General features: G+C 38.2%; 1 protein-coding gene across 2 annotated transcripts in view; it reads right to left on the reverse strand.

The window, feature by feature from the left end:
• Nucleotides 1-12,425, reverse strand: part of LOC112049662 (actin-interacting protein 1) — a 39,967-nt gene that overhangs the window by 9,097 nt on the left and 18,445 nt on the right. For both annotated transcript variants that reach the window (XM_052888502.1, XM_024087645.2), the window contains 5 exons: nucleotides 10,603-10,750; nucleotides 9,603-9,783; nucleotides 3,901-4,020; nucleotides 2,694-2,858; nucleotides 746-947 (listed from right to left, as the gene is read on the reverse strand). In XM_052888502.1, coding sequence (XP_052744462.1) covers nucleotides 746-947; nucleotides 2,694-2,858; nucleotides 3,901-4,020; nucleotides 9,603-9,783; nucleotides 10,603-10,750 — 816 coding nt within the window. The remainder of the gene's footprint in view (nucleotides 1-745; nucleotides 948-2,693; nucleotides 2,859-3,900; nucleotides 4,021-9,602; nucleotides 9,784-10,602; nucleotides 10,751-12,425) is intronic.

Below are 12,425 nucleotides of genomic sequence, written 5' to 3' on the forward strand. Positions count from 1 at the left end.
ACAAACAGTTGAAGATTTAAAATCCTAAACTTCGAAAGCAGATTAACTGACTAACTATCGGTGCAATTTTTAAATAATACGCGTATTTATATTTGGCAACAATCGACTTTCATCATCATCATCATCATCAGATCATCCGATGAACATCCCCTGCAGTCATAGGCCTTTTGTATGGTCACCGCTGTGTGACTCTGAGCTTCATAAGAAGGCTCAGAATTGATTTTGCTGGTAAAACAAATCAAATAAGTGCTTGTCTGTTTGCATCTTCAGTCGATGTCATCATCATCATATCAGCCGACGGACGTCCACTGCAGGACATAGGCCTTTTGTAGGGACTTCCAAACATCACGATACTGAGCCACCAGCATCCAGCGAATCCCTGCGACTTGCTTGATGTCGTTAGTCGACCTGGTGGGGGGTCGACCAACACTACGTTTTCTACTGCGACCCCAACAGCCATCGGCTCTTCTATGTGCCCCGCCCATTGCCACTTCAGCTTCGCAACTCGTTGAGCTATGTCGGTGACTTTGGTTCTTCTGCGGATCTCCTCATTTCTGATTCGATCGCGCAGAGATACTCCTAACATAGCTCGTTCCATCGCCCGCTGTGTGACTCTGAGCCTTCTTATGAGGCCTATAGTTAGTGACCGAGTCTCGATGTCGATGTCATACTTACGTGCAATTATGAATCTTATGTCCCTAGCAATAAGGTAGAATTAACAATCATATTAAGAGTGTGGAAGTACCTTTGCCAACGTCCCAGAGCGTGACGGCGCCGTCGTGGCTGGCGGTGAACAGCTCTGAGTCGCGCAGCGCGAGGCACGTGATGGGCTTGTTGTGGCCCGTCAGCACGCGCAGCGGCGCGTCCGGCTGCTGCGCGTCCAGGTAGCTGATGTCCCCGGACAGCGACACCGACAGCAGGTGCTTGCCTTGCCACAGGCAGGACACCTGGACAATAGGGTGGTTGACTTATATCAAAGGACATGTCCCAATTTTGTATTGAGGCTGGGCCTTTATTCCGAGTGTCAACTAAGCAGAATAAATTATTTTTATCTTAAACTAGCGGATGCCCGCGACTTCGTCTGCGTGAAACTCGATGTAAACTTTCAACTACCCCTACCCTACCCTACCCCTACCCTACCCCTACCCTACCCCTACCCTAACCTACCCTACCCTACCCTACCCTACCCTACCCCTACCCCTACCCTAACCTACCCTACCCTACCCTACCCTACCCTACCTCTACCCTACCCCTACCCTACCACTACCCTACCCCTACCCCGTTTTCTAATTATTATTAATATGAACTTTATACAATAACAATAAAGCTCAAATTGACTACGTTTTAGTTACAAATCATTTGTATGGGAAAAAGAAAAGGATTGCCCTTTTCTTTTTCCCATACAAATTCTAATTTTTCTCGCCGTAAAAACCATCCTTGAACTTCAACGGACATTTTAAAAAAAGATTTGGCCAAATTGGTCCAGGCGTTATTGAGTTATACGCTTACCAACACATTTTGCGATTCATTTTTATATTATAAAAGACCATAAAATATAGGCCTTAAAACCCAAAATAAAAAATTTTGGAACCCGCATTTTTTTAATTAATTAAATGAAATGTATTTTTTTCATTAGCTGACAATATTAATTAAGAATTTTTATCATGGCAACATGTTTGTAACTCATACCCTGACAGATTGTCAGTGATCTTCGCGTAGTAGCGTTCGTTTATGGCGTTTTTAAAGCAATTTAAGGATTTTTTTTTTGTTTAATGTTTCTGTCTCAGATTTAATGTTTCTTTTTATCTTGTGTCTTATTGACATTATTACATGACAGACAGCTTACAATTTGTATCTTTTATCCGTAAAAATTCTATCGACCTGCTTATAAATTGTAAATAATAAAGGCCCATTTTGGGACATGTCCTTTAATATAAACAATATTAATTTCACATAGTATACGAGTCCGAAATATATCTTATTAAAAGTTTAGGATTTATCATAAAACTTAATTTAAAAATCATGCATTTTTTTTAATTTTCCAAACGTCAAAAACGTTGTCGTAAATTTTGTGACGTCACAATGTTCTGTATGTAAGGGATTTGTTAAAGTGACGACATGAAACATTTGAAATATAGACCGTCATGGCTGACAGGCGTTTTGTCTCATATTGTCAAAAACATATTTACAAACTAAAATTTTCATGTTAAATATTAAAAAAAATATATAAATTCGAATTTGAAAAATATTAATTTTTTTTTTTAGCTAGTAAAACGATAATTGAACTATTTAAGAACATTTGACAGCCGCGTGGCGCAGTGGGCAGTGACCCTGCTTTCTGCATCCACGGCCGTGGGTTCGATTCCCACAACTGGAAAATATTTGTGTAATGAGCATGGGTGTTTTCCAGTGTCTGTGTGTATTTATTCATTATATAAGTATTTATATGTAGTATATAAATGTATATTAATATTATAATATCAACTATCTTAGCACCCATAACACAAGCTACTCTGTATGCTTACTTTGGGGCTAGATAGTGGTGTGTATTGTTTAAGTATATTTATTTATTAAAAAAAAAAAAAAAATTAAAGTGTCAAGTACCCTATTGTTAACCACGCGTTGATCACGTGATAGTCACATGACCGTCACGTAACTATCACGTGATCACGTGTCGGTCACGCGGCGGTCACCTGTTGGTTCTCGACGGCGGCGCCCATGTTGAAGGTGGTGGTCCGCTCGCGGGTCTCCACGTCCCAAATGGCGCACGTCTTGTCGCCGGAGCACGACAGCAGCTGCTTGCCGTCCGGCGACCACGATATGCCGTACACGCCGCCCTTGTGAGCGGGGGAGCCGATCTGAAAAATACATAACTTTTGATCATCGTCTATCTACACAATGTACTCGTACGCACGGGAGGAGACGCGCGGGGAGCCGGAGGACGGCGCACGGCAGCGGAAGCGCGCGCCCGGCGATAGGCACTCTGTATTCGGATCCACTTACCGATGTACTGATTTTAAATTATACGTTTAATCCTTCTAAACAGTCTAATCATTTTAAATATACAACGTCCCAGTACCAACAACTTTTCTTAACAAATATATCGTGATTTAACAACCCATATCGGTATCAGAAACAATAATTAGTGGGACCCGTTTAAAATGCACGTGGGTGTAATTCTAAATTTTGACAATTTTTACTGACAACTAGTAGACGCCGCGCGGTTTCACCTGCGTGGTTCCCGTTCCCGTAGAAATACGGGGATAATTTATAGCCTATAGCCTTCCTTAATAGATTAGCTATCTAACACTAAAAGAATTTTTCAAATCGGGCCAGTAGTTCCTGAGATTAGCGCTTTCAATCAAATAAACAAACAAACTCTTCAGCTTTATAATATCAGTATAGATTAACAACACTTACTCGGCTCACTATTGAGCACGATCTATAGTACTACTACTCTCAAAATGATAGGATTTAAGCAAATGGTCTACATCACTAGCCTAATGAAGATTGGCACACTTCACACATAGAATATTACATGTAGAACAACCATCGGTATCAGAAATAATAATTAGAAAGAAAGAAAAATGCATTTATTTAGAAATTATGCCACACATCACAATATCTCCAGTACACCAGGACATCCAAGACAATACCCTGCGATGTGTGGCATAACCCAGAAAATGGCCCCAGCTCAGAACAATGCTACGTTACCATTTGAATTAGGACACGTAGCGCTGATTTTCAATTAGAACCACAGATTGGATAATGCCACGAACACAGACAACACAACCTTATAATCTAAACTAATACCTACACTGATATTAAACTGAAAAAATAAATGCTCAATATTTCACATTTAAACACATTGCCCAAGAGGCAATGAGGTAAGTCACTCACCTCGCCCTTCAGCTCGGAGGTGGCGCCGTCGAAGAGGAAGATCTTGCCGTCGAAGCCGGCCGACGCGAACAGGCTGCCGTCCGGGCTGTAGCGCACCGCTTGCGCGAAGCGAGTGTGCTCCTGCATTATAGAGTAACGTTCATTTTGTAGCGTATCCATATTCATATTTAGTTGTAGCTTATCCATATTAATATTTAGTTGTAGCTTATCCATATTAATATTTAGTTGTAGCTTATCCATATTAATATTTAGTTGTAGCGTATCCATATTAATATTTAGGTGTAGCTTATCCATATTAATATTTAGTTGTAGCTTATCCATATTAATATTTAGTTGTAGCTTATCCATATTAATATTTAGTTGTAGCTTATCCATATTAATATTTAGTTGTAGCTTATCCATAGTAATATTTAGTTGTAGCTTATCCATATTAATATTTAGTTGTAGCTTATCCATATTAATATTTAGTTGTAGCTTATCCATATTAATATTTAGTTTTAGCTTATCCATATTTATTTTAGTTTGTAGCTTATCCATAACTTGACAAAGCAAAAATTGTAAGTCTATGCGGCATACACATGTCAATGATAACAACTACAGACATAGGGTTCATAATCGCTCGCCCATGTTGGGTTGTTTACCATTTGAGATAAGATTTTTTTTTTCCTTTTTTACGTCGACTTTTGTGGAAACAACAAGCGTGTGGACGTTTCTAGAATGGTCTACACACATTCTGACGCGTAGGACCGGACGATCGGGGCAGTTTACTTCAAACCGAAGTGAAGTACATCAAGTGTTCATAACAAAATTTTAGCTGTGCTTTTAGTTGAACACTAAAAGGAAATCGATAAATACACACTTTTCATTTCATAAACACGGTAAGCACGGCAAAACGTCTTTAATATCAATCATCAAATGGACATCTGCCTTCTTTTACCATCACAATGTGGTTGAGGACTTATAGCTTGCATAGTGCATCTCAACTGCTTGGTACTGGTATACTTGAAAGGCGGCCGCTCTAATGGTGCTAATCTACTAAAGTTGCTAGCCATTCCTCCATTAATCGAATTTGTAACCTATTTAATTCCTCCTCCCTCGAAGATAAATTAAATAGGCCCTCCCTCTGTCCCCTCCACTAAACCTTTTTTCTATACATATTAACGTCACACCTGCTTGGTGCACTTTGTAGAGAATTAATTAAAAGAAACTATTTGTTAAACCACGTTTTATTTCAAGAACTTTTTTACAACCATTAGCGTTTAGCATAGATAAGAGAGATGGCTGTCATAGACAATATAATACTTAGTTCAGCCACAGATACAATTAATGTTTAATGTTGCTATTATTCTAACACCCCCTCTCAACATAAAACATTCTTAAAATTTTAACATCAGTCTATAGAATTTAAAAGGTTTACAATAATGCCACACTTATTTAAATGTTTTTCAATTAACTCTTTACCTAATGCCTTTGTTAACATGTCAGCTGGTTGCTCACTTGTATTTACATATTTGATACAAATTTTATTATCCCTAACCAGATCTTTTATAAAATGGTAACGGATATCAACATGTTTTAATCGCTTTATATTATCTGTTTTTGCATTTATTATAGCAGACTGATTATCACAAGATATCACAACTGGGCAAACATTTTCATAACCAAAATCAGTTAATAAATTTATAAGCCATGACGCCTCACTGGCAGCCATACTTAATGATACATATTCAGATTCTGTAGAAGACAGACTTACAGAAGCTTGCTTCTTAGAGCACCACAAAACTAAGCAATTTGAAAATTTAAACATATAACCTGAAGTGGACTTCCTGTCCTTAAGATCCCCACCCCAATTAGCATCACAATATCCCATCAGAATAACATCTTTACACTTATAAACTAATTTATAATCTAAACTATACTTTACATATCTTAACACTCTCTTTAATGCACTTAACAACTCATTATTTGCACTTGTCTGGTACCTGCTTAACATAGAGATTGGGTAACATAAATCAGGCCTAGTACCTGATGCTGCATACATTAAGCATCCTATAATTTGCCTGCATAAGTTATCAATGCCTTTATCTATAGAAACAGAATCTTGTGCAAGTATCTTAGCGTTAAAATTTTGGTCCATAGGTGTGGACACCTCTTTACAATTTTCCATATTAAACCGTGTAAGAATATTTTTTAAATAACATCTTTGATCAAGTTCAGTAATGCCAGTTTTAAGATTTTGCTTTACGGTTATGCCCAAAAATTTTGAAATAATCCCCATATCTTTAATCTTGAATTCCTTATTTAAACTAACCTTTAAATTTAATATATAGTTCTCATTTGTACCAAAAATCAAAATGTCATCAACATATAGCAATATATATATTCTATCTTTACCAATACATCTTATAAACAAACATGAATCGCAGTTTGACCTTACAAAACCTTCTTTAGCCATTACAGAATTAAACTTTGTATTCCAACACTTTGGTGAACTCTTTAGTCCATATAATGCCTTTTTTAATTTTACAATATTGTTTTCCCCAGAATAAGCCCCTTCTGGCAATCTAATGTACACATCTTCATCTATGTCACCGTACAAAAATGCCCCGGTAACATCCATTTGATATACGGGGAGCTTTAACATGGTCGCTACAGCAATAAAAACTCTAAAAGTTGGTAGCCTTGCTACTGGTGCATAAATATCCCCCAAATCAAAGTAACTATTCTGCTGAAACCCTCTAGCAACTAATCTAGCTTTATATTGCTTATCATTACCACTCCCTTTTAACTTGAAAACCCATTTGCTACTTATCACAGATTCACTTACCGGTAAATTGCAAACAACCCAGGTGTCATTATCTTTCAAAGTTTGTAATTCTCTATTAATTGCCTCCTTCCACTTACTCGCTTCCCTTGTTTTCATTGCTTCATTATATGAAATAGGCTCCGTATCTTCACTTACAACATTATGACACCTATAGAACGATGTCTGTTTCCTTGTGCGCTTGGATGATTCATTTTGGACTGGTGTTTCATAATCCTCCAATGATCTGTCAAATGAAGGTTCATACTCGCTCTCTGATTCACTCCCACTATGACCAAAGCTAGTTTGGGTATCTTGGAATTCTTCACGTTCAGCTTCATCACTCGCTTTCACAGTTTCTGAGTTATCTTGCATAGATTCACTATTATTCAAATTCAACTTCACTATTGATTCACTTCTCTCTTGATTTAAGAAAATGACATCTCTCTTTATATTAACACAATTTTTCTCTGAAAAGTATACTCTATAACCTTTGCTATTTTCTCCATATCCGACCATCAATCCTTTTTCCCCTTTCTTATCCCACTTTCTTCTTTTCTCTTTTGGGATATGTACATATACTGGAGAACCAAATACCTGTAGTTGATGTATATCATAGGATTTATTTGTCCATATTTCATAAGGTGACTTCCCTTCTTTTTCCTTACCCGTTCTGTTTAAAACAAATGCAGCAGTATTCACCGCTTCTGCCCACAGTTTCTTCGGTAGGTTCTTAGAATGTAACATTGTCCTCGCTGCTTCAACTAGAGTTCTATTTTCCCTTTCAGCTTTGCCATTTTGTTCAGGGGTATAGGTTACTGTAGTTTGATGAATTATCCCTCTTTTAGTACATATTTCCATCACTTCTTTGTTAATAAATTCCAATCCATTGTCCGTTCTTAGTGTCTTGACCCTGTTTCCAGTAATATTCTCCGCTTTGTTGAAAAAATCCTCTAAACAATGCTTAATTTCATCTTTAGCTTTAACAAAGTAAACAGTTCGGAAGTTTGAATAGTCATCCTTTAAAACAACAAAATATCTTGAACCACCAACCGATTCTTCCTCCATGGGCCCGCAGGTATCCCCATGTATTATTTCACAAGTCCTGGTGCTTATGTTTTCACTTTTCTTAAATGGTAACCGGTGTATCTTTCCCTTTAAACAACTCTCACACTGAGGTACACAAGTTTGTTGTTTTATGTCAATGTTATTTTTCTGTAATATTTTCTTTACATGATTGAAGTTTTGATGAGCCAGTTTTTCATGCCACTCGTATAAATCATTCTTCAACACTTTTGCAACACTCGCTGCCTCGCATTTAAAGCGAAAGTCCAAATAATATGAGTTCTCTATTCTATTTGCGATGGCACAAACAATGCCATTTTTGTAAAATTTGCAAGAAGTGTCATCTGTCACAATGACATAACCCCTGTCAGAAGCACGGTTCACAGAGAATAAATTTGTTTTTAGATCAGGAACATACAACACATTGTCTATTGTTGTATCAATCCATTTACTTCCGTTCTTGACTTGTACCACCATCTGTCCACAACCCTGCACACTAATGGCAGCTCCATCACCAACAATTACTGACCTTTGTGAAATACTTGAAAATGATGAAAATAATGAACGGTCACGACACATGTGCTCGCTTGCCCCCGAGTCTACTAGCCACTTTGTTTCTTCATAATTGAATTCATTGGCAGAGTTTGAAACTATGAATGCATTACTCATCTTCTTATCATCCTTTGATTTCTTAAAACGGCACTGAGCTTTAAAATGACCGAATTTTCCACAGAAAAAGCACTTTTTATCATTAATTTTCCTCTCATTATTCTTGTTACTTCTACACTCCGCAAAAAAATGACCAGTTTTCCCACATTTGAAGCATTTTACGTTTCTCTTAGCTACAAATGCTGATGAGGATGAACTTTCTGGAATTTCCTTAGTCTTTTCCTTTACTCTCTCTTCTTCGATTAATAATCTGGACACCAGATTGTCGAATGTTTGCTTATCATCAGGCGCAGACTCCCACGCCGACACAAAATGTTTGTACTCATCCGGCAAACACATCAATACTTTAGTTATTGTGAACTTTTCTGAAACTTCCTCGCCCATTTGTTTTAACTGGTTCTGCATTTCCTGAATTTTTGACAAAAACACTGACATTTCAATTCCACTCTCATATTTATATTGGAAAAAGCGTTGTTGTAGGATATGAATACTTGTTTCTGATTTTTGTTCAAAAACACTTAAAAGTTTTCTCCACATTTCCGCAGATGTTTTACATGATACGAGGTGTAACATAACCTCTTCAGTCATTCTTGTGACCAGTAATGTTTGAGCCTTAGCATCTTTAGTGTCCCAGGCGGTTCGTGCGGCTGCGTCTTCGGGTTTAACAGTTCGTCCTTCAACTATCTCTAACCATCCCTGCCCCCTCAATAATACTGTAGTCTGAAATTTCCAAACGTTCCAGTTTCTTGTCCCTTCCAGTTTCATCACATTTGCGTCCATCTTTTTTTTCTTCCTTGATGCGTTGCGTTGTTGCGACTACAAACAAGTTCTCAACGAAAATGTATTTGCAAAACTGTATTAAGTATTTCTATAAACAGGTGGGCATGCCTGGGCCCATAACCTGTAGAGAATTAATTAAAAGAAACTATTTGTTAAACCACGTTTTATTTCAAGAACTTTTTTACAACCATTAGCGTTTAGCATAGATAAGAGAGATGGCTGTCATAGACAATATAATACTTAGTTCAGCCACAGATACAATTAATGTTTAATGTTGCTATTATTCTAACACACTTGAACTTGAAGGGCGGCCGCTCGAATGGTACTGACCGGTTTTGACGGACCGACATAGTTTTTTCCTTGACATAGTGACGTCACACCTCACCTGCTTGGTACACTTGAACTTGAAGGGCGGCCCCTCGAACACTGCGATGGTGTTGTCCTCCGAAGCGGTGGCGATGCGGAAGGGGCGGCTGGGCCGGAAGTCCACCGAGTTGATCGGCTTGGACTGGCCGCTGATCTCGCCCACGGACGTGCCCGTCTCCGCCATGAACACGTGGCCGAATCTGGGGAACCATCAGTGTTATGATATCTATAATCTAGTATGATTACTGACTAGCGGACGCATCTTCGTCCGCGTGGATTTCAATTTCACAATTTTTTTATTTTCAGCTAAATCGCTTCAACAGCCAGAGAGTAATAAACCTACATCCATACAAACTTTCGCGTTTATGATATTAGTAGGGTAGGATTACTGTCACTATTTTTACGTAGTAAAAATTGTCTACGCACGCTTGGGCAGTAAGTTGTTGAATGTGTTAGGAAAAGTGTAATCGGGCCAGGCTTTAAAGTGATTTAAAACTAAGCTTAATTGAAATAAACGAATTTTGATTTATTGGTACACCCCCTGGTGTGAACCCCCGTGCCTCGGAGAGCACGTTAAGCCATCGATCTCGGTCACTATAATTAACATCTGACACCACTATCAGTCGTTAATGAATCACCCTAAGCCCGCAAATTCGCATTGGCGCAGCATTCAAGCATATCAGCTCTTACATCAGGCCTGGCCGTTAAAATAAAACTAAAGTATATTAATGAAAAAGAGACATGATCGCCCAGCCGATATGACCTTTGCCTTCGATTCGGCATAGGTTCGAATCCGGTCCGGGGCACGCACCTCCTACTTTTCATGAAATTAAATATCACGTGTCAAACGGTAAAGGATAAACATCGTATGGGAACCTACATACCTGAAAATTTTCTTAATGCTCTACTTGTGTGAAGTCTGCCAATCCTCATTGGACCAGCGTGGTAGCCTAACGTTTTTCATTCTGAGAGGAGACTCGTGCTCAACAGTGAGCTGAATATGGGTTGTATAACATTACCTCTCTCGCCCCTCGCCGACCACGACCATGCGTTGGCTGTCAGCACTCCAGGCGATGTCCTTGATCGGCCCGCCGATGGGCTGGAACTCATTCTTGAGGATGTGCTCCTTGTTCACTGTGTCCCAGATCCTCACTTTACCTGACACATCTGGAAACAAACAAATAATAACATTTGGAAGAAACCTAATCTCTTGAAATTAGTTGTAACCAGATGTTTTTTTACTGTTGCATAATTAATAGTTATACAACTTAACAGCCACAATGTCCTACAAATTACGTGGTACATTATCTCGTTCCAAAGCTCAGATTTTTTTATTAGCTGGTATCCCAGTTAGCTACTAGAATCAAGATTTTTTGTAAATAAAAAAAATTAGCGTCTCATCAAGATGACGCTACTCACGGAAAACTAACTTGTTAGTAATGAATTGTTAAAATGTTTGTAAAATTGCATACGTTTTTATAATAAACTGCCACATGAAACCACGGGCATGTATGCTTAAGTCTTTAAAACTACGCAAAGGTTTTTATGCGGTTTTTTTTAATAGATAGAGTGATCGAAGCGGAAGGTTTATATGTATAATAAACATCCATGGTTCCCGCGGGATTTGTGAAAAGCAGAAATCCACGCGGACGAAGTCGCGGGCGTCCGCTAGTGGTTGTATAAACGATAAAAAAGCTTGGTGTTTCGAAAACTCTAAGTTTTAAAAGTGCTTGTAAACCAAGCCAAATTGAAATAAATGAACTTTGATTTAATTTTATAGTAATTCTCAAACATTTATTTCAAGTAGTTGTATAAAAAAAATGCAACTAAAACATCGAAAAACGCTAATAGATTAAAAAAATTGACTAGCAGAAAAAGGTGGCAAATAAGTTCAGACGGCTGAGTCATCGGCTGCGAGAGTCAACGTCCTCGCCAACAAGTAACGCAATGTAAAAGTAGTCCTTGCGTAACCGAAGTTTACTTCAAATTTACATTTTTGAGTCTTCCATTTAATATTAAAGTCCTCTCGACCAAATTTTAGCTACTAAAGTATCATCATCATTATCAACCCATATTCGGCTCACTGCTGTGCTCGAGTCTCCTCTTAGAATGAGAGGGGTTAGGCCAATAGTCCACCACGCTGGCCCAATGCGCATTGGCAGACTTCACACAGTCAGAGAATTAAGAAAATTCTCTGGTGTGCAGGTTTCCTCACGATGTTTTTCTTTCACCGTTTGAGATAGTCATTTAATTTCTTAAAATGCACACAACTGAAAAGTTGGAGGTGCATGCTCCGGAGCGGATGCGAACCCACACCCTCCAGAATCGGAGGCAGAGATCATATCCACTGGGCTATCACGGCTCTAAAGTTTATGACGTTCATAATACGTACTCTCATCGTGAATCGCGGCAAACTTTCAAGAGTGAAACGAACTGACTATCTACCCATACTATCTGAATAACACTATAAAAATAGAACGATATTAGTTAAGTCTTTGTCGAGTTATGGTGTGACGTGGCCAAGGGAAATAGGAATTCATTTATCTTCACTAATATTATAAAGAGGATAGATTTGTATTTTTGTATTTAACGAATACTCAAATTTTACTATACCGATTTGAAATTTTGTTTCACTAATAGAAAGTTTTATTATTAGTGAGTAATTATAGACATAGCAACGCGCTACGTCAAATAAGAGCGGAGCATTAATCAAAAATGTGGTAAAAACGGGAAAATAAACGATTTAACTCAAAAACTATTCGACCTATTTTTAAAATTCATTCACCAATAGAAAGCTGCGTGTTGAACGAGTAACAACGTGGTATTAAGTCTACTAGTGTTC

This window comes from Bicyclus anynana, chromosome 22 (genome assembly GCF_947172395.1).
Source record: "Bicyclus anynana chromosome 22, ilBicAnyn1.1, whole genome shotgun sequence".
NCBI classification, from domain to species: Eukaryota; Metazoa; Arthropoda; class Insecta; order Lepidoptera; family Nymphalidae; genus Bicyclus; species Bicyclus anynana.